The sequence below is a fragment of the Neodiprion pinetum genome, chromosome 2 (assembly GCF_021155775.2).
Source record: "Neodiprion pinetum isolate iyNeoPine1 chromosome 2, iyNeoPine1.2, whole genome shotgun sequence".
NCBI classification, from domain to species: Eukaryota; Metazoa; Arthropoda; class Insecta; order Hymenoptera; family Diprionidae; genus Neodiprion; species Neodiprion pinetum.
Window position 1 is genome coordinate 7,132,782 of NC_060233.1, and position 23,881 is coordinate 7,156,662.

The window sequence follows — 23,881 nt, forward strand, 5'->3', positions numbered from 1 at the left end:
GTGCCCAATTAATGCGGAATTTTGTAAATGCGGTTGGTGAATGAGAAATAGCGAACTGGGTAATAGAAATAGAAATAGAAATAGAAATAGAAATAGAAAGAGAGACATTCCTTCTTTTCGAGGTGTCGGAAGATTGTTCATTTTGAGATTGCAAGAGAGCCGCAGGGTTCTTTTTAAAGACAAGTTGTTCATTTTTTTTTCCAAGCTTTTTTCCCCTTTCTTTGTATTTTTCCGGGATATTTTATTTTCGCATCTTTTCTACCATTCGTTTTTGTTTTTTGTTATTTTTTAGTTTTTTTTTAATTTTTTTTTTATTTTTAAAAATTTCTCTATTTATTCTGTACTTTTTTTTGTTTGTTTTTGATTCTCAAAAACGCGTACAACGGCACAAGACCTGGTGCACTTACGATTGCCGTTTGCGACCCATGTTGCAAATCTTGAAATGACACAGCGCCATATCTGAAACAAACAGCAGAGATATTTGTCTTAATATTAACGCGAATATAGGAAGAGTTAAAAACAAAAACGCAACGAATTCGATTCAATTTTTTTTTTCGTCTTTCTTTTCTTCTCACCCTCCCGAACTGTAGAGATACGAGATATGTACCCATATAATTTATTATTACACGTGTAACTTGAAAAGAAAATTATATGAAATACGTGATTGAAATGACAGAAAAAAGATAAATGAATAAATAATAATTTCAAAAGAAATGTAGGTATATGTAGAATATTTTGACTCAGAATAACGTTCGTAAGAAACGAGAGTATATTTATCGTTATGACGAAATCGAATTTATTTTAGGTATCAGTCTCGGGAAAATTGTAAAGATGGTAATACTTCGTTGAACGCTGTTTGTCGTGTTGCGTTTTATTTATATTTGTATCTGTATTTTTCCCCTCTCATTTTTCAATTCTTTTCTTCGTGCGAAAAGTCTGATTAATGAAACGGCGCGTGCTAAGTAAGAGCTGTCTCGAATGGTGGATCCGCGTCTCGTTCGTATTACGTTAATTAACCATCCTTCTCTCAGGAAAACCAGAAAGCTTCAGGGTGAAAAATACTGGTGTGGATAATACTTCGTGTATATTTACACGATGTACATTTCATGTATCCAGTTTTCGCGTCGTAACTTCACGAAGTGCAATTCTTATTAAAGCGATCCGCGTGCATTACGACTTTACGAGTATGGTTTGATAATACAATGACAAAAGCGCGTGTAATCAGTGTTGCCACTCCGGTAGGTGATCGAGAACGTAGCAGCTCTGTGAAAAAAAAAAAAAAAAAGAAGGAATGGACAGGTTGTAGAATGTATCGAGTGGAATTCAACTATTTTGAGGTTATGTTCTTTCCCGCCGGATGGTGTTTTCATTGTTTTCGGTCTTGTCGGTAAGGCAGATCAATGAAAGGTCTCTTTTGGCAGGCTTATGCGCATGCGTAGCCCACGCAAAAGTGTACGAAATTTTCCAAGTTTAAATTTTAACGCAAGAAATGTACAAAATGACCGGAAAAATATGCGGTATTACATTGGTACGTAAACGGCATGTTACATCGATGGGGTTTAGTTTGAATAAGAGGCAATGTTGCCTGGAAAAACCGCGTTTCAAAATTTTTTATTAAATATCATGAAAAGCGTTTGTGCTAAAATATTTCTAAATGTACTAAAAAATGATAAAGTTTATTAGCGTACTAGAAAAGTAAAATTTTACTAAAAACGGCAACACTGCGATGTAATAAACGCGAATGCGTCAAATTTATCGTCTGCTATGCAGGCTTACCAATTCCTTGTGCAATAATCGGAAAAATACTTTGACGGTTTCTTTTATTATACAATTAATATTATACAGGATTACTAACGAATACATTCAATTTTATAATCAGACTGATGGAAATATTTTTTCTATTGTTTATTTTTCTTTTCTTTACTTCTTTTCCGGCTTTTTCCAAACACGCAAATCGCGTGTATGAATATATCGTTTGATTTTGACGTTTTCATTGAATTTGATGACCCGATTGGCTTATCCGCCACAACATTTTGACCCTTGTTTCATCACTTTGAGCTTTGTTTTCTTCTTTTAAAAAACGCTTGAAAAAGTTTGAAAAAAAAAAAAAAAAAATGACAACTTCGCCCCGATCCGCAACAATTGTGTTCTGGCCATAATAATGTGCGCGTATTTTCCTATCGTTAGTCGCGGGATTTATTTAATTATTACAAGGGTGCAACAGGAGTCAAATTGATGTTCGATAGTGACGTCACGATTCGCGGGTCAAGTGTTAAACAAGTCTAATTGGTCAGACATCGCGATGCGCGATCGATTGGGTACAATTAATAAAATGCACAATAATCACGCCGCATGTTGCAATTTGTCGAAACAACTTTGCAATATCTGCAGTATCTATACGGTGTAACAAGTGAAAGTTTATTCGATTTAAACCGTACACTGAGAGAAATTTTTAATTCCGGTTACCGCTCAGTCCTCGACTATTTTCATTTTTTTACAACAATCGAAAGATATAGTTCCAGGTAGAAAGTGAAAATTAGTTTTCTAGTTTGTATAAATTTTCTACGTTTATTACTATTTCTACGTTACACGATTGCCTTTTTTTCCTCGCTATCTTTTAATTCTTCTTTGTTCAATTGTTGGTTTTTTATTACTTCTCATCTATTATTTTAAAAAATTTTCATAAATCATCCATCGCACAAGTATTGTGCGACGACGCGGGCATAGATTTTCAAACTTATTTCAAGCTTTACGAGTAATCAAATGTCAGCGTTTAACTCTGTGTTTATTGTAAATGAATATCTCGTTTCAACTTTAGTCTCGTTACACTTAATCAATAATAAAATATTTTTAGTCACTGGCTCGTAACTCGTCGAATATTGACTTTCATTAATTTTCACATCTTCGGACACCGAGAATTCTACAGATTGATTTTCAAACTTGCAACAAACGCGATCACCCCGTACAACAATAACACACTGTACGTATAATAATTTCACGATTCGAAGTCAAGGTTCCCCTTGATCCCCCGCGAGGAATTCGCCAATAGAGACAATCGGATTGCGCGCATCGTTCAAATATACATATTACATACAGTATTTATCCATACATACATATATATATAAATATATATTTATATGTATACCCATATTATATGCATAAGTATATTACACGTATGTATTCGATGACGTACGAGGTGGCGGTGGTGGGACAATGCGGATGGCACGGGATAACGCTTCTTCTCTTTATAACGTATCTATGCACGTTTTTCTTCGCGTGTCAGGTTGTTTATTGAGTTATTAACCTTTTAACCGGTATGTATACCGCGTCGCATGCGAAGACGAACGTGTTGAAAATCAGATTTCAAAAAAAGGAAATCGTGAAAAAAAAAATATGCAGGTAATGAAACTGTTTTCCACGCGGTTATTTATTTTTTTGTTTTGTTTTTTTTTTGTTTTTCCACCATCCCTGAACTGCAAATTCTCCTACGTTCCGTTACTACGTGTATATATCGTACGTATCTATTCACCTGTATCTATATGTATACGGAATTTATGTCGTCTATGATATGCCGCGTATATCAATTTTCAATTTCCGGTTATGCCGAGTCGTCATCGGCTGATTATTCTTCCTTCCGTTGTGTGTATTTATACGCGTCCCACGCGTTCTGGAAGATTACGGACAATCCGGTCTTACACGGATAAGAATGACGATGGTGATTTTTATCGTTATGTATAATCGTGTGATTGGATCATCGAATGATGTTTGAAAACGAAATTTACTCGTTTTTAGCCAGGAAAATAAGTTTATTTACCGTTGTGAACCTATATTTGGATATAATATGTATTTGGAAGTAAATATTTCTTTACTATTATCAAATTTTAATTTAAACAAATACGATTAGTCAAGTGTTAAGAAATTTTTATCGAACATTATTTTTGGCACAGTTAAAATTTGATAGTAACAACGAAACATTTATTTCAAAATAAATATTGAAAACATACGTTTGTCAACGATAAATAAACTCTTTTCTCAGTCTTCTCAACGCAATTGACGGCTCAGGGAAAATCTTGTGTAAAAATTGGAATTTATTAATGATAATGAAAAGAGCTTCGTTCCTTGAATCGATGTATAGGAATAAGAAAACGAAAACAACAAAACGTTTGAATTAAACACCAATAATGTTTTCATTCTGAGAAAAGATTTTTTTTATACCTAAAAATATTCAAAGTGCTTGAACTCTGGTATTTTCTACTCAATCCCAATGTCTAAATCGTTCTTCACAGATCTTATGAGACCTGTTATTTTGCGCCATAACTAAAATGCACTGTAATAATAATTGAAAATTTTAATACCGATTATATAACAAAAAATAATCGACAATAGCGCAAAACGGTTACGCGTACCTCGTTTTTCCTAATTCCAACAATATTCAAACAGTTTTTTTTTTTTAACGGTACCTGATTTACTGAATTTTTCTAGTTACTGTAACAAATGAAATTTTGCTCAGCGTGACGTTAAATAAAATAAAAAAATCCCAGAAGCGTTAAGAATCGTACGCGAATCAAACATAGTACAACAATTATTTATATCTTTTCATCGAACGAAACGGATAGAATCCGAGGGATTTTCTCGACAAATGGAAAAGCTTGTTTTTTTTTTTTTTTTTTGTTTTTTTCTTTTTCTTTCTCCCGACCCTCCGCATCTTCCGTCACACGATCGATGCGTTTGTTTGACCAAGCAAGATGTGAAAAATATGCTACTCACAACTTCCGCGTTTTTCCCAACGCGGCGGAATAGGGCGTATTATGGCACTCGGTACCGGAAGTGGTTCCCCGACTTCTTCTTCGGGCAATATGTCCCTCGGGAATGCCGCCGGAGGAATTATCATTCCGGCCTTTGCTTCGAGTATTCCTTCGATGGCGATTTCCTCCTCGGTTATCTCACGAGCTCGTTCGTCGATTTCTCTCCCGCGTTGGGTAAGCTGTCGCAGCATTTGCACCAGGCGCTGTGAAATTGAAAAGGAAAAGAAAAAAATTTACCATTTTTTACCCTCGTTTCGTGATCTTCTTCTTTATTTATTTTTTTTTTTTTTTTCCAACTTTTCGTCGCCTTTGAAAATCACTTTTTTCGAATTACAACGAATCTTCACATTTTCGAACGTCTGGAATCCGAAACATTGGCTTCTTTTAGAAAAACTTCGTTACGGATGTCTGTCCGACAAACTATCGCGACGATCTCGGTTAAACGGTTCGACGAAAATATTGAAAACTTACAGGATCTTGCAACGAAACGATGGTCACGAAAAATTTTCATGGCTCAATGTTTTTACCGATAATTATATATAATTTATTATCCCTCGTTACTTTTTTTTTCTAAATAAACGATCATGTTTTTCCCCAGTTCGTACACATGTATATCTTCTTTCATTTATCCACAAATGTCCTTTTTTTTTCAATTTTTCTTCAAGAACTTTCTTCATTCGCCTGCCAAGTGCTGTCGGTTTCAGATTTTTCGTTCGACCGTTTTCGAGATCATCGCGACGGACCGGCGGACAAGGAAAATTATCGCGAAAAAACGTGTTTTTCTCCTTGGGATTACAATTTTCACGTTATAAATCACAATGGATTTCGGATCTAAATAAACATTGAAATTGCCATCATAATACCAACTCATGGTTTTATGATATTCTTTTTTGTTATGCATGATTTTATACGAATATTCTCCTCCTGCCAAGTTCTATGTTTGTTCTATGGTTTTTGGAAAGCCCAAATATTCTTGCGGGCGGGTCCGGCGTTTCATGCTCTCTTGGAGGTTTCTTCTTTCTTCTTTTTTATTATAAGGAAAGTGAGCGAGAGAGATAAAAAAAAAGAAAAATAAAACAAGAAGAGAAACATTCAGGGGATGACATTTACTCAGGGATCAATGGCACTCAGATTCTTCACCTTCTCGCAATCTGATTCGCGATTTTCACCCTCATAATTTTCAACCACAAGTACCTCACTCTGTGAAACGACGAAGCGGTTGTACGTGATCGGGATTTATTTTTTCTCTATTAAACATGTCTCACGCATGTAACAAGGGTTGAAAATGTAAAACGACATTTCGAATAATCGATTACGTTTTGCGGGCAGAGGTTTAATCGAGGGTGAAATTCAAGACGATGAAAAGTATGTTATCGGGCTCACCTGGAAACTTGAGGGAATTTTTATTTTTTGGTAATGGAAAAAAACTAGTTTATTTTTTATCGCGACGTTAACGGGAGTAAAAAGTATAACATAAGTAAAACTAACGTTAGTTTGAAAAATAATCGATTGGCCTCGATTAATTGGGAAAGAATAATCGATCCGATCGAAAATTGATGATTCTTTTTATCATTCTTAGCATACTGGACGAGGTTTGCGCAAACACCGAGGGTCGTAAGCGATTCCGCAGCGCTCCTTTAACTCTCCGTATCATTCCCATCCACCGCTAATTGAGATGGGCGAAGCACCCCGCGTTACTTGCGGCCTCCATCGATACCCGATAATTAATCAATTAGACCACGGTGCAATGGATCGGGGTATATTCTCATTTGTTTTGTAGGCACCTTCGTCGCGTGTCAACCTTCCAACTATAGCCATGCGGAAATTTCACACATATATGGAACGTAAATTTTTCGTCGCGTTCGTTCGGTTTCGGGTTTTTCTTTATTTTTTGATTTTTTCAATCCTTTTTTTTTTATCATCTCTTCATTTAGATATTTCAAATACCTTCCAAAGTAATGCTAAATTAATTCTTCAAAATCCAAGGTTTTGCAAAAAAGCGGAACGCATTGACTTTGAAAATTATCGGTAGCTCTCTGCGTATAAATACGAGCTTATTTGTGGCGTCTGTATAAGCACATTGTTTATTACCTCGGTAACATCATTAACTGGGAAATACCCGGTATATTCGCTGGGTTGGCCGACGAAACCGCGCTGAAATTCATATAATATGATATCCACGTCATATAGTTACTATATACGTGGAGTTTCGCTTAATTATTTTAGCTGCGAGTCCTGCCGAAGGGAAAATCGACGAAATTTCATCAACGCACGATACAATGCACGAGGTAGTTTAAATGCAAGCTAAAAGATTAAGTTAGGTTACCGTATTAGTTTTAAGCCGACCATCCTGTTTACTTTTGCCAATGAGAAATCGGGGTTGATAATTTTTTACGCACAATATTTTTTTTTCGCAGATGACATTCTTTAAAAGTACACCGATTTTCAACACCTTTTCGTTAAGAATAAACAAAGCATTGAAATCGTACGAAGGTTCGAGAAAACTTTGCGTTCCTGCTGATGGGAAAAAAATTTTACAAGCAGGTCGTTGTTGCGTATGATTTTTGCTTTGTTTACGCATATATTTTTATATGTTTTTTTTTGTTTTTCTTTTTCCTACCATTTATTGAATATACGATTTCGGATTATACGTAAGCAAACGCAAGCTGCACAAACTCACCAAGTTTTCCGGATCGTTGGACAAACTGTTGGGGTAAAAAGCTCCCGGATCCCCATCAGCCTGGACGTTGTTACTGCTCAGGATGCAGGCGAGCAGAAAAGCCAGAGTCCAAAACACGGTCCTAATGTTGAAAATTCCGAAAGCGTCTCCCCTGATTGAAGTCATTGCTAAAACAGACGTTACGAATTTCCGATGAATTATTATCGAGTTGTATATAAATTGGCCGGCCGGAAATTAAACGAATATTATTTATACAGGTGTGTCATATTTTTTGGCATTGTTTTGTACGTACAGCAATTTATTCTTTTAAATGCTCGGAGAAATATTTTGGGAATCGCTTTTTTTTTTTCGTTACTTCGTTGATTTTTTTGACTCGTGAAAAAAAAAAAATCGGGCGCAGGGAAAATAGAAACAGTTTTGTCCGTCGCGGAAACAATCAACAGGGTGTTCAACAACCGGGAACTTAAAATTGCTCTTGAAAATACGGGAATTTTATGAGAATTTTCCACAGACACCGAGAATTTGAGATGAAATTTCCGTTTATACGTTCACCGAGTGACGAACGAATTTTTAGATGTAAATTTCCGCAATGTCGAATTTTCGAGAACGTTAAAATCGGTTTCACAGAGTTTTTTTTAAATACGTAGAAAATCGAAACGTAGCAGAGTCAAATTTTCGAAAGGTTAGAGTATAGAGAGCTGTAATATAAAATTGTCACAACGAATCGGAATACAATAACATTGTGACAGTTTTATGTTGTGACTTTATATACGTTACTTTTTGTTTTCACTTTTCTGTACTTCGGTTTTCTACATTTTGAAATTCTATGAAATACACTTTCGCGTGTTTGAAAATTCGGTATTGTGACCCTTTTATTTTCTCATTTTTCTACATTTTTTTACTTCATCCAAAATCATCGAATACGACGGTGTTCAATGTTGATTATATCGTGATAATTCACAAACAGCGTAAAAATCATTATATACGAATATTCGAGAGTTTTGAAAAAAATTAACGGAAATATGCGGGAATTTTGAATTCCGATCTCGCTGGAGACCCTGATCAATCAAAGATTCACAGTTACGACACGCGTGTATACAATTTGTATTTAACATAACAATTTTTTCCACCTTTTAAACAAGTCTTTATTCACGCTTACTTTAAGACTGAAAAAGATGGAGAATATTTTGAGTTCAAATAATCATTTTGGGGCATATATTCGTACGAGGGATTGAATCGTAAAAAACTTAGGTAAATGTGGATCCAACCGATTCCTAATCGAGACCGCTATCCGCGTGCATAAGCCCGGAAAATCATGTCGAATCAATCGCTGCGTGATAAAATTCAACGAATTCGAAGTACGGTAATAGAATTCTCATCAAGTATCGAGTACGAAGTATTATCCAAGCCTCGAGATGCGCGTTCCCGATTTTTCCGCTTCTTAATATATTCTATAATATTAAAGGCAAAACGATTTGTCGAAATTTTGTTGTCCAACAAATATTTGAGATCCTCGATACTCCCAAATGAAAAATAACGAGGCGTTGTTATTTCCGATATGTAGCGAAATTGTTAGACGTTAGAGGGTGTGAGACGTCCGCTTATCCGCGAACACTCTCGACGATCGGTTGCCATTTTTACCACGTGACGAATTCGCGACGATACACTTTCGGGGTGATCGAACCGCGCGACTAACGATGGGCGATAAAGTTGGAGGAAGGGAATAAAATCCGCCTCTCTAGGTGAGGTTTTCGAATACGGGGGTGGGAGGGGGTTGGATATTCCCGGACATATTACATCGGTAGAACGGGCGAGCAACAAGTAGGTAGAAACCGAAGCCCCATTTAAGCGGGGATGAGAAACGTGGCGAGGTCTCCGTGCGATTGGCGCATCGGCTATTGTCACGTTGGCCGAGTTTATTTCGCGGTTCGGGATAGGCGAAGGAAATATTTCCCTACCTTCGTAAACATGGGAAGAAAATTGAGGGGGAGACGCGTGGGAATAACGAACGTGTCGGAATATAGAGGGAGAGGAGCGGGTGTCGAGTATACAGGATACGCAATTTCATTCAATAATATCAGCCAGCCGAGGATTGTAAACGACGAAAGGAGATTCCACGACCATTAGTATTCAACGCGACGTTTGTCGACGACTCCGTTGTCAGATACATGCGTACTTCTTTATCGTACACGTCGTTCTCGGGTATATCGATTATCTTGAAAGATAAATCGACGATTGACGCCGACGAGGAATCTTCCCCTCTGTGCATCTATAAGCGTCACTTTGACCTTTATTGAACGTCGCGATTTTTTTATGATTTTGCACAGGTTTCTCTTACACCGATGAGAATTGGGGGTGAAAGTGGGATTTTTACACAAATTTTCATACCGCTGTTGGAAAGGATTTTGAAAAGCTTTTGGCCGTTTTACCAGTTTCATGTTATTCAGATTTTTTACAATTTACCGATCTCGTTTTGTCCGGCTAACGATTTTATTTCGTCCAATTTACCGATTTAATTTTGTCCAATTTTTGTCCAATTTACCGGTTTCGTTTTGTCCAATTTTCCGATCTCGTTTTGTCAAATTTTCACCCAATTTACCGATTTCATTTCGTCCAATCTTTGTCCAATTTACCGACCTCGTTTTGTCCATTTTTGTCCAACCATCGACTTCATTTCGTCCAGTTTTTGTTTAATTCACCAATCTTGTTTTGCCCCCAGGAGTTATTTTGAAATTTCAGCCTCGGTTGGAAGAGTGAGAAATTCGTTTGGACAAATCGGAAACCGGCTTTGGGGGATTTTAGTTTTTCTCACGAAGGATTAATTTATAAAATGTCCGGCCGGCTCTTGTCCAATTTACCGATATCGCTTTGTCCAGCGTTTATCGGTTAACCGATCTCGTTTTCTCCGGTTTTCAAACGAATCCGCGTCACTGCTCTCGAGTCGCACGATGCAAATTGGAACTTTGTCGCCGTTGAGCGTTTATTGACAAGATATAGCTGCAAAGCGTTGTTCGTCGTTGTGCGTTACTTGGTAAATTGAGTGGACCGTGAGTCGGCGGTGCAATTGTGTTTTATAAATTGCACGCAGCGTCGTACGAACATTTTTCTCTCCCCTTCTCCCTTTTCTAGTTTTTATCATCTGCAGATATACGGCCGAGCAAAGCTCAACTACTTTCAATGGAAATTCATCATTGACTGTATCGTAAATAATTGCTTTGTACCGTTGTTCATTCGTTGTTATTGCTTGAGAATTCGACCAACTATCGCAGCTGATCGCGTTGCGAAAATTTTGCGAAAGATTTCACAGGCGTTGTACGGTAGAGTGAAACTAATCTCTAAACGAAAACATCACGAATTAAACATTGAGGAATCGAAATTGTGGTTAATAAAATTGAATTGGATTAAAACAATTTCCGCATTGTACAAAATACCAAGAAAATGAAAAAAAAGAAAAAGGCAACAATTTTCATTCAAAAAGCTCAACTATCGACAATTTTTTTGAGACATTGTATCGTTATTCCGATATTAACAAATCTGAAAATCCTTCAATCTTGAATTTATATTCAACTCCTCCATTGATTGTGAAAACAAATTTTTTTAGAATGAATGTGGATTTCATATGATGAATTAATGTTTAATCGCTTAAAAATATATTCGCATCACGATTAATTCGTGAGTTTGGATGATTCGTATAAAATTGATACGGAAATAAATTGAGCTATTATTTATCGAATGTAGATTATTCGCTAATGAACTATTTCGATAAAAAAAAATTCACGAGTTTTCCGATAAATTTCAACACGACCTAATTCCACAGTTATACGGCAAAATAACGAAATTTCTCGTATTATTAAGCGAGCGAACAAAGTCGGACAAGTTGCGCTGTGTAACGGAACGAAACTGAAACACAAGCCGTATTAGAGGCTTGCGATCAAATTCCGCGGTGTTCTCAATTGTGAGACAAACATGTACGAACTTACAAGAAGGGCGGGATAATTTTGTTTCGAAAAGTTGGAATTGTTCGCTAGCTCAAATTGCGGTTTGTCCGGCGTTTGTTTTATTCCGTGCCTTATACGCACCTACGTATACATATCTATACTTAGATTACAACAAAGTATCAATTTCGAATCATCGTCAATCATCATCATCGTCCCGTTTGTATAGCTCCGAGTTCCTTAAGGCTACTTGTATCATAAATTACTTATATGTATGGGGTGTTCCAAATGAACGTGAAGAAGGTTTTTGACCCCGATTTCCACCGAATTCATCGCCGATTTATTTCCTACTTCTGCTACACTAAGTATACATGTTCTAATTTTTTTCAAATTTTTTTTGCTACCCGGCGTTTAGGAGAAGGTTGGTATTTTAGATCTCATCTTCTTCCATAAATCGAAAACTGTGCATTTGGGAAAAAATTGTGTTTTTTTATTTTCTGAATTGTTCGAAAATAATTCTTTTGGAATTTTCTAGAAATCGTAAATCGTAGTTCTCAACGAAATATGCACAAATATTGGTTTTTCTCAAATACGACGTTCTTGAGAAATTTGAAACATTTTTTTGAATTTTCTATGATTGAAAAGAAAGCTTTTTTACATTCGACGCGAAATTGACCCGGTCGTTGTTTGGGAGCTACGCTTCTTTTTGCACATCAATGTGCATTTTAGCCGATGAAAAATGAATTGAAAAAACATTGGACTACCTCGTATATATACATCAGGGTGATCCCTAATTGGGTACTTGTTTTTGAATTTTTACTCTCCCAGGGACTTAAACGCTATCAAATTGACTAAAGAGAAATAATTCCCTGAAAATTTGAGCCCTCTATATTAACTCTAAGACAATCCGCCTTGTGATCGAAGTATCTTACGGAAATACATGGGAAAGACTTTTTTTCGCTCTTTGAAATTTTACAACTCGTTGACGAATATACCGACAATAATGGTGAATCGATATTTTTGTAGAGAATCGAACGCTAGAGCAAAAAAGCTCTGACGCATAAAATTCGCAAACGAAATCAACGTTCAAAGTTTAATTTTTATAAAATTATCATCCCGCCAAGTATAGATACGAAATGAACGACTGTATCGTAAAATATATTACAACGTATTTTCCATTATTGTCGGTACGTTCGTCAACGACTTACAAAATTTCAAAGAGCGAAAAGGTTTGTTCCCGCGTTATTTCCACAAGATACTCCGATCGCGAATCGAACTGTTTTAAGAGTTGATACGGAGAGCTTGAATTTTCAGGTAAATTTTTTTTTAATCGATTTGAAAGCGTTCGAGCCCCTGAGAGCCGAAAAATTCAAAAACAACCCCATCAAGGACCACCCTAATGTACGTAAAAAAATATTATCTTGAACAAAAGTTTGACTTGTAGTTGAACTTTGGTGTGACGTAATTAACGCGTATATGTAGCCTGTTCGGCTGGTTACAGCTCCTTAAATTTAAGATACGGCTTAACTTCTCGACATTAAGTGCGACGTGCGAAGTAACGTGTCTCCTCAGTTAGCTGCAAAGAAAACCGCGACGATGCGACACCCGAGTTTTCACTGCGAAAAACTTTCCATACCGACAACAAGTTTGACCCTTTATATTCGAGTAAGTGTATAAAAGCTTAATTACTACAGTCCTAAGGATTGTTTTTCATACATCGCGAATAGCGAAAGGGTTAATCGATGTAAGAAAATATTCGTATCTTTGATATCTTGTTAGAACGAAGAAAAAGCTGTATTATAATTGATATTCAATTGTTGCGAATGCAAACACGTGTAAGAAGAAAAAAATGGAGTTAAAATAGACTTGGAGATAGAATAAAAGTAATCAAAGATAACCGTTGTCGTAGGAGTTGGAAAATTTTGCAATTAGACTTGGATGAGAATCGAATAACTTTACTCGTTTTGTTAATTAAGATTCATATGCTGAATACTCTTATCCATGCTTTTGCAATTATCTTATCCTGAAATTTTTGCATATACGACCGTTGAACAAGGAACAAGACGTGTAATTAATGTCTCGCAAAAATGCAAAATATCTATGTACATTGTACATATATATATTTTTATATATATATATATATATATAAATATATATAAAACCGTTCGTATCCCAGAATTAACTGTCAAGAAAACTTTCTAACGGATAGTGAAGTTCTGAGCTCAAATAATCCCTAAAGAACTTTCCCTATTGGAGTAAAATATCTCGGGTGGATCACGACTATGACGACGATGAAGAAAATTATTATCAGGGAAAGGTTTTGTTAATTGCTCTATAAGACTCGGCCGACGTTTCGATATTAATCCAGTATTCGACGTATCTGTCAAAGAAATTATTTATTGCCGTGAAATTGGCTGTGTAGGTTTATTTTCAATAAATGTCTTTGCACGTATTGAGATGGATTTTTGATAGTTGTTAATTATGTTTTGCCGTAATTCGAAAATGCAGTTTTGGGTAAAAAATGAATATCGATATCCCAAACGTAACCAGAAAATCTAATACACAGCATGTTGCTGTATTGTTTTCGATTGTTGTTACTAGAAATTTCGAGTCATTGTAAGAAATGTTTTTTTTTTTCTCTTGCTTTCGGTACAAGGTCAAATTTACCGTGTAATACCAACCGAATAGTGATGAATAAATTTCTAAAACGTGCATTAATATAATTGATCGTAAATGTGTGTTTTTTTTTTGTTTTTTTTTTTCTTAATAAAGATTGTAGGTCGAAGTAACGTAATAACGGACATGTACAACAATCGTACGATTTTCTATATGCATACGCAAAGACCGGACGACATCGGCCAGTGTGTTTTATGAATTACTTGTATGAAAATTACAAACAAATAAACCCACTTCGACGATTAATATTTATACGCGTGAATAAATGTTGTGCAAAAGCGCGTTTCAATCTGCACGAAACGAATTCAATTATTATACGCATACGTATAACAACGGCATATATAACGAGATTGCAAGTAATTGCATCTCAATCCAATTTTGAGGTATATAGAGTTGAAAAAAAAGGTCAAAGTACGTTCTACGTGATTTAATATAATATAATTACATTGTATATATATATATATATACGTTTTGTTTATTTACCGTCAGCGCAATATATTTCTTTTCTAGGATATTGTATCACTTTTTGCCAAAGTGCACGTTTATTCCTTCTCGTTAAGTTCTTTTTTTTTTTTTGACAGTACGCCAATTTTTATACGAAAAACTTGTATCGTTCTTGACAAAGTTCGATTATTGTATTACATGTATATATGTATGTATATGTATACGTATATATATATATATATATACATACGTAGGCATATTTATGCATGCATCCGATTACCGGATCGTCGTAAAACGCGTCGCAGTCATTCGTTGAATTGGACAAGGTTTTACCGCAACGATGCCTCGCGAATTCGAACCTTTAGCTCCGATTTCTTATATTCCGAAAGATTGATGTAACAAGTGGGTTTTACGGATAAAAATTACCTACCGAGATTCGTGGTTTTGCTTGAATGTGGAAATCAGTTTCGAAAATGTCGACGTTACATTTTTAGGAGAATATTACGTACAACTACGGACTGACAAGTTTTTTCTTTACACAGTTAGACGGGATAATTTTCATGAGAATATGAATTCAAGCGAGGACGACGTTTCATCAATGCACAAAATTTGCCAACCGCAATTTTTTTTACAAGACTGCTCGGACAAAGCAAATCGTAATCGTATTTTACAGTTTTTTCTCACCTTCGATCATTTGAAACGTCGAAAATTTCGGAACTTTTGAGGAAAATTATTTACAGTCGAAGCTAAGAAAACGATGCGAAAATGAAAGGAAAAGGAATGAAAACAATAATAAAAAAAAAAAAAAGAATCGTCTTCGATTTCCGATTTAACGCAAGACTTTCGTTGAAAAATTATGCATACGCGATAACGAATTTTTATACGTCAGTTTTTTCCGTGGGTTTTTTTCTTTAACGATTCAGCGATGAGCCTGTTGAAAAATCATCCGACGATGAGGAAAGATTTAAATTCTAAAACGCGTAAGCTGCAGCTTGTGTACGGATTTTTTTTAAACCAGCTTCTAGACTAGAAAGCTCCGATCCTAAAAGGCGAAGACAGGGAGGGAGGACCAAAGCGAAGACTGATGAAAAATTGATTATTCTACGCGGATCAAACGCCTTAGAGACTCTAGCTCGAGCATTTGCAGTAGGTAGTATGATATATAGGTATACGGTTTAAGCAGGCTTAAGCTAGAATAAAGATACGAAAGCTTGTTAAATATTCTTTTTCCACCTTGCGTAATACGTGTGTACGTACATTCCGTACCGACTCGGCCGCAATGTCCGATCCTGAATTGAATTGCGTCGTTGCGTCTCAGTTGTGAAAAAAAAAAAAACACTTGCAATTTTTTTTTTTTTTTAATTTCTTGTGTTTTTTCATCGTTGTAGTTATTTGTGTGTGTGTGTGTGTGTGTGTTTTTTTTCTCTCCTATGTTCGTTTCTCAAGCGTTGAATAAATTCTTTTCACAATGTCTCGAAACAATGTACTTTCGCAAAAAAAAAAAAAAAACAATCGAACTTCTCAAAAGTCGATTTAGAATCACGTTTAATAATGTTAATTTAATATTGATTTCGATCATTTTTATTAATCGTTGTGAATTCGGTGGACTTGCACGATATTTTTTAATATACGGACGAATGTCGGATGAATAGTGCGATTTTTGAGAGAAATTGGTAGGAAATAATCGAGATCTTAACCAGGATGAAAACGATTTATATCCTTGACGAAAAGAACGAAAAAAAAAAAAAAACCGATATGGAAATGTAAAGTACAATAATTACTTTTCGTAAACTGACTCTCTTGCGAAATTGAAATTGGTTTGACAAGTGTGAGAAATAAGACAAAAAAAGAAAACAAAAAAAAAAAAAAATGTAAAAATGAATGAAAATTCGATTTCGCAAACGGTTGGTAAATTATCGAATTTGTTTAGATGCGTTAAAAAAACATTGAAAAACTGGTGCTTCTCGAGACTTTAAAAGTACCGTGTAAATAAATGACGATCGTAGAGAAAAGAATTGATAATTGCATGTAAAAAGAAGAAGAAGAAGAAGAAGAAGAAAATGATAATCAAATCGAAGACGTGCAGGGTTAGTAAAAATAAAATGAATGAAAAAGTACAATGTGCATGGCATTTTTACACCTTGCAGATTCTCGGAAATAGATTTTCCATGCGCGAAAAGTATAATAAAACAGGAAAGCGCGTATAAGAAAATTATACACCCGCCGATATGAAATCGAATAACGCAGGAACTCGCGGTGTGGAAAATAATGGATTCTATAGCGTCGAGTATAAATCTGAATACGTATAACGGGTAGCGAGGAAGAGTGATACAGGTGAGAGAATGGAGAAATATTCTATACGCGTATATAAAGGTATGAATCATGTGTGAAAGTTGGTGTAAAAATTTCTTGATACGTAAAAATAAGTTGAACGAGCTACTTTTTCAAAACTCTCGGCAGCTCGGCTGACGGAAATACATTGTCCGACTGTTCGAAAGAAATATTTCTGCTCCAAGTTGATAAATCTTGATTTAACGTTGAAAAAAAGATGAGTAAAAAAATCAGGATCAAGTCTTTTTTTTGTTTTTTTTTATTCAGCTTTGTGTAAATAAATTTTACTCGTTTTCAGACGTTGATCCTTTTTGAAATTCGATAACAATTAGAACATATGAAACGGCAGGCAAATAAATCTGGGATTAAAAATAATTTTTACTCGAAACATTTTCAAATTTTCACGATGGAATATTCAATATGGCGTCCATAAAAAAAATATACAGCCTAGAAATTGATCTATAAATTAATTTTAAGGAGGACAGTCCCAGATTTGTTCGCCTACCGTGTAATTTTTTCTTTTTTTTTTTTTCAATTGTTTTAGAATTCAAAAAGACGAAGGTCCGAAGACAAATAAAATCTGTATTTTATAAGAAAACGAAAATTAAAAATAATGAATAAAAATTACCGGCATTCCTTAACAGTGAAACAGAGCGTTGAAACTTTGAGGATTTTTGATTTTCAAGGTTAACTTAAGATTTTTGCAACTTGGAGCGTAAACATTTTACCGAACGGCCAGACGTATAATAAAGTATAAATGTTTCTCCGTATTTTCAAACTTAGCAAGGCGCACCTGTGATATAAATAAATGTGCGTTATACGTCTGAAAAAGGGGGAAAAAAAAACCTCGTCGATTTTTGATAAATGTGAAACTTTACAGTCGTCACGATTTTAACAGCGATTAAAGCAACCATTTCATTATTGTAAAAATTGAAATTTGCCGGAACGATTGCGGATAAAAAGGCGAAAGGAAAACCGAGTAAGAAGAATACAAAAAACTTTGACGGACAACCGATTGAAAATCACAGAATCGCTAATTTGACAGTGTCTGGAAATATTGTTTATTGTTTACACCCTGTTTTTTTTTTTCAAACATTTCATTTGGTTGGATACTATACGATCTCGTATACTACAATCGTATTCGTCAAAAAAAATATCGAAAGATTAACGAACTAACGAAATCAAGATTCAACGAACGTGTATGACACAGAAAATCGTTAAGTAAAAATCCTCATGATCCTACCTTTGGAATCTCGTAGTACCTTGTCGATAGTATTTCTTGAAATTTTCGTCTTCCAAAAATCCGATCGATGTACAAAGATATATTTCGTTAAATATATATGTATGCAAATGTAAATATTTATATAATTTTTATCGAGATAAAACGAGAGTAATTTGTTATTCCTCGGTAAAAGTAGAAAGGAAGAATCGAAACTCTGAGGTATAAAGTTGCTGGTTTTTTGTTTTTTTGTTTTTTTCAAATTTTCCTCCCCCTCGTTACTTTCCGAATTCTAACCTCTACCGCCCTCAGATTTTCGTCCGGATCGGTGTTTCGGGAAATCCTTGCTGTTTCAAAACAAATTACTCGTAAAGTCGAACACGCGCACGTTTCTTAAAAATCGTTTATTCCTCTCGACGACGTCGGCTGCGATCAGTAAGTCGGTCGGTTTTTTGGTACCGGGGTATTACTAACGGGGATATGCAGCAGGTCGATGGATTCGCGTTCTCCGTTCTCCCGATTCTCGAGTGAGCCGTTTCTGTCAGGGCGCTCTCTATTATACGCAAACCTGCCAACCCCGCAACCCCTGCACCCACCCACCCACCACCTGTGGAGCGGAGGTGTAACCAACCCTCTCTCTCTCTCCCTCTCTCTCTCTCACCATCTTCTCCCTCCCGCCATACGCGAGGCTCCGACCATCGCACCTTTTAAGAAATGTCTTTTCGATTATATTCGTCAGGCTCGTTAGTTCGAGTGCGGTCTGTCAGAGTGTTAACAACTCGGTAGTTGTTTAGTTGTTCTTTATTTTTTACCCTCACTTACTGTACCGTTTTATTCCTACATGCCTGTCTCTCTATTTCTATTTTTAGTTCTATTTTTTTTCTTTCTTTCTTTTTCTTCTGGTACTTTTGTTTTCCGTTTCACCGGATCTTAATTTTACTTTCACTTTACTTTTTTAAGCTTACTTTAACTAATTTCTTTCCAATTCTCGTTAACTCACTCCTTACACTGCGTAGGTTCGCCCTGGTCTGACCTGCTGTACACAGATTTAAGCTTTTCTCTCTCTCTCTCCCTCTCTCTCTCTCTCTCTCTCTCTCTCTTTGGTTTGTTCTATTTTTATTTTATTTTATTTTAAGTCACCGTACTTCCTATGTTACTCTTCTCACCCTTTATACCCGTGGGTACATTACTCTAGTATAGTAATAAACTGATGTATCTATTTATCTATCCATCTCATTGGCGAATCGAAATCTTTCAACGACGACGTTACTAGCCGAGTCTTTGGGCCACCGGTAATATTGACGGTGATTTAAATTTTTAGCAAACGATTTAATCGTACGGTGACGAAAAATTAGAAGAAAAAAAAAAAGACGACAGTTTGAACGTTTATTTGTAATCTTATACGCAGGTTTTAGTCGAATTTTTAATGTATTCAGAAAATTCCAGATTCCTTGAATAGTTATATAATATCGATTCAATTACACACTGAGGAAAATTTCATTTCTTACGGTAACTAGAAGATTCCGTATGTACAGGAATCGTTAAAAAAAACTGTTGGAATATCGTTGGAATTAGGAAAAAAGGAATTAGAACTATATTTTTTGATTGTGGTAAACAATGAAAATAGTCAAAGACACGTATGATCGTATTTTCAGATATCGAATTTTCGTCGACCACGTTAGGTCCACTGTTTTGAATTTACGTAATCTGATTTCAGATTCGTAATCAGCGACCCCGAAAACTCTCGCATCGAGTTTTCTGACCGAATTTGATCGAATTTCAAATCTCCGTCCGGCATATCGGATCTGCCATCTTCAAATTTTGAAATCCGACATCAGATTCGTCATGAGATTCATAATTTGTTACAAAAGTTGATTGAGAACGATAACGTTTGAATCAAAGGGTTGAACGACGAACAGAAAAATATATACCTACATGTAGAAAAAATTATTGCATAGTCCAAATGGTTATTATCATACGAATTTGAAGGCGAGGGGGGGGGGGGATCTCGGAGGTATAACAATCGCCTTATCTAGCTCGTTCGTACCCGCGATCGAGAATTACTATCGAGATAATGCTATTTGCGGACTAGAGGAGTTGATTGCGAATAGATGTACCCGTTAAGTTCCGACCTCCTGCGGTAAAGCCTAGCTAAATAACGGGCTTAAGTTTGTATCAACAATTGAACACCCGGCTTTCCTCATCAGCCATATGACATTCCCCGTGGAAATGTCAGCTTTATAACAAAACTTGTATATATATATTCTGCAATTCGAATCGAATCTCACCGCGGCGTAATCGACGTCCATTATTTTTTATTTATTTATTTTTTTTTCTTTATTTTGCTCTCTTTTTTTTCACTTCGTCCCCGTTTTCGCGAAAACTCCCTGCACCTTTATCTAATTTACCGAGGTATAGGTGTACGTGCACCCACCTTTAATTTAACACTTGCGCACACACGCTTTGATCAACGTATCTCGCGCTATTTCCTTTAGAATCAACACGAAATAATAGCCAGTCAGGACAAAGTGGGATCTCGATGATCTGTTTACGCGGGCTTAATTGTAAAAGAATATTTTCACTTGTAACAACGTGGCGCGGAGAAACAAAAGTAAATGTTTTAAGGACGTGTTTTTTTTCTTTCTTTTTTTTACTTTGCGTAGAAAAACGTGAAGTTGAAATCGATAATCGTAACCGTTGCATTGATTTTTTTTTTTTAATAAGACTAACGCTGTTCTTTTATTTTGTTTCAATGTTGTACAGATTGATGAAAATTTAAGAGTTGGAAATACGTGTAGTATATTTTTGGATACATTTGTCGAAGTAAAGAATTTTGGAATAATTTTGATGTTTACAGTTTGATTAACTATTATTTCAATAAATTAATCATTATAAAATGATTTTAAGAGATCGTTTCTTGCATTTCAGCTAGTTTGTGTCTTGAAATCAGTTGGCTACAATTATTGATAAATAAATGATGATATTATTGTTATTTTCATTAATTAACACAAGTAAAGGAGCGCATTTTTGACGAAGTTAAAATAATAAAGTAATTTATTCATATAATATTATTGATAATTTTTATTCAACCTTCTTGACAATTTCGCAAAGGTTGAAGAAATTCGTAATAATCACCGGCAAAAGAAAATAGAGATATCATACGTCATTTAATTTAACTCGAAATTTATCGCAATGAGAAGAAAAAAAATTTACATCGGCGTCGAAATTATTCCCTACAAGTGCAATTTTTCTCTTTGAACCGAACGAAATAACACTGTAAAAAAATTTAATCGAATTATTTCGCTGTAAAAAATTTTTAGTTTTGGTGGTTTTCGATATCAAATCACCGCACGTCGAGTCTTTTCAGATTTTTAAAAACCTTGTTTTCGGAATTAGTTGTTCAATTTTGTAAAAATTTCATTTGTGGTTAAAAATAAATCTCAAAAAAAAAAAAAATTCGGAGTCGTTTTTGGGTCAGTCTAGTCGCAACGTTATGCCAAAAAATTTGCCAAGAAATTTGACGTTACGTATGATAAGGAAAGTATTTTCAGGTACCTATATATGTAATTGTAGGAAAATTTTGGTCATTCTAAAAAAACAAAAAAAAAAAAAGCTTTCTTTCCCAGCGTATCGAGCAATCGGGGATTATAACCGTTATTTCCGGGTAAATATAATTGGCCTGGGTTACGTCTAGCTATTTTGTCCATCCGTTATCCTTATCAAAATATAAAGCTCGCGCATCGCACGCAAAGCCGCGTCGAATGGCTCGAGGCTTCCGCAGATATTAGGAACGAGCAAGTAGTAAGGCCGCGTGTTGGTCCGACGAGCTTACAATACGGTTACGTACGTAAGTTTAAGGGGGTATTCTAGTGTAGAGGCATGTATTTGAGGTGTTTTTTGAAGTGCTATAAACAAAAAACAAAAATATTTTTATCATCCATTTTTTTATCAGGCGTTTATTATTATTTCACGATTACAAAAAAAAAAAAAAAAACAAGTCAAAAAATACAAAATTGAAAGTGCTATGAGTTGTTGAAGTGGGGGGTACAAAAAAAATGGCGCGCCAATGTTGTCACGATTGCAAGCATTTTCAAAATCAGAAAAAAAAAAAAAAGATTATTAATCTACATAAATGCAGCTATCGTACTAACTAAAAAAAAGTCGAAAAAAAATTTTTTTTTGCCAAATTACGGCTGTCCGAAAAAATAATACGTTTTTTTTTACTTTTTTGGACGTTTCTGAATTTTTTAAAAATAGTAAAAATTATTATTTCGTTATAATAATAGTTCGTGCGATAGAGACATGTATTGAGAAGATTCTCACCAAATTTCAAGTAAATCGGTTCAATAGAACTTGAGAAATCATGTCAAGCGTTTTGAAAAATGTAGTTTTGAGAAAAATGCGTTTAAAGTTTCGAGTAAAATTCGTTCCAGCCGAGCCAGTATTGAAGACGTGTCACTAAAATAGCTGTATCTCTGAAAATAATTGAAATTTTGACTTGTCCTTTTAAGGACTACATTCTTGAAAGGTTAAGCTTTGAAAATATAAAAAAAAAAAAAATCGATTTTTTCAAATTTCTACACTAGAATACCCCCTTAACCGCCGTTGTGCTCGTATTGTTACAGGCCGCGTTTCGACTACCCGTAGATAAATCGGCTAATTAATGGATAAAACTCGGATCAATTTGTTACCTTAAGGTTGGCGTTTGTAAGGCCGAAAACGATCGGTTTCGTTTAACCCTTTGAGTCACGAGTCATTGGGCTGATTGCGGGGGCAAATTTTGCAACAAGATGGTATTATGCGATTTACGGGGTCGCTGATTGGATTCGCTATCCTGAGGTTTTGAAATTTTTCGAATTTTATTGAAAAGTTCTCTAAATTTACAAAAAACATTGTATAAAATAGGTGGTCAGAATACTAACCACTATGACTCGATGGTTTAATGTCTGTGTACAAGTATATTTCCGAATGGTTTAGTGACTATTTGTAAAATTCTCAGTCAAAGACAAAAGCTCTAATTACCATCGTTGATTGTTGAAAACGTTAGTTAAACTTTACGGGCAGCCATGAAAGATTCAAATTCCACCGTTACGATATAATATAAATAATATCACCATTTCCGCATTTTTGTATTGTTACGATATTTGTACACAACACGATATCAAACAAGTGACAATTTGTTTATAAATTAAACAAACAACAGCTCTATTAGTCGAACTTTCCAGTTTGCACACTCGCTACAATAATTTCAAAAAAATAAAGAAAGTTTCTCGGAGAATTTGAAAATACTTTAAGCTTCGTTTTAGGTTCTCGATTTCGTAATTGCATATAATTGCATATAATTATTTCTTGATACGCGTCTACAGTTCGAGTATCTTGATTTATGTTTATAATGTAATAAATAATACGGAATACGTGTCTTCTGGAAATATTTGTCATCGACATTGTACATTATAATTGATCGTATTTTCTCACTACCTTTTCTTACTTCTTTCCTTCCTTCTTTCTTTCTTCCTTTCTTTCCTGGCGAGCGTGTTTTTAAATATGTAAAACATAGCGGGAGAAAAAAAAGAAAAAAATCTTTCATCGTGTAATTAATTGCTGAAAATGAAACTTCTTCCTTACCGTAGTTTCGTTTTTCCGCGACTCGAGCTAACCGGGTGTCATTTACTTCTGGAATCCTTGCGGCTTTCGTTGAGGCGACTGTCCGCATCATCTTTTCAACTTCTGAAAGCATGTAATTACGATGCGAATAAATCATACAAACATTTGCTTGAAATCACGCGTTTTT

General features: G+C 35.3%; 2 protein-coding genes across 8 annotated transcripts in view; one reads left to right on the forward strand and one right to left on the reverse strand.

Annotated features, from left to right (window-relative positions):
• Positions 1-23,881, forward strand: part of DNAlig3 (DNA ligase 3) — a 78,815-nt gene that overhangs the window by 5,783 nt on the left and 49,151 nt on the right. The gene's annotated exons all lie outside the window — the stretch shown is intronic.
• The window catches only part of LOC124212846 (uncharacterized), a 36,346-nt gene that overhangs the window by 4,649 nt on the left and 7,816 nt on the right, over positions 1-23,881 (reverse strand). The window contains exons 2-5 of one of the 6 annotated variants that reach the window (XM_046613362.2): positions 23,716-23,814; positions 7,486-7,652; positions 4,768-5,008; positions 408-459 (exon numbers count right to left, since the gene is read on the reverse strand). In XM_046613362.2, coding sequence (XP_046469318.1) covers positions 408-459; positions 4,768-5,008; positions 7,486-7,652; positions 23,716-23,806 — 551 coding nt within the window. In that variant the 5' untranslated portion in view covers positions 23,807-23,814. Of the gene's footprint in view, positions 1-407; positions 460-4,767; positions 5,009-7,485; positions 7,653-10,122; positions 10,287-10,343; positions 10,509-18,114; positions 18,618-23,715; positions 23,818-23,881 lie in introns of those variants that run through there. The other 5 variants (XM_046613361.2, XM_046613366.2, XM_046613367.2 and 2 more) reach the window with 5 other exon arrangements.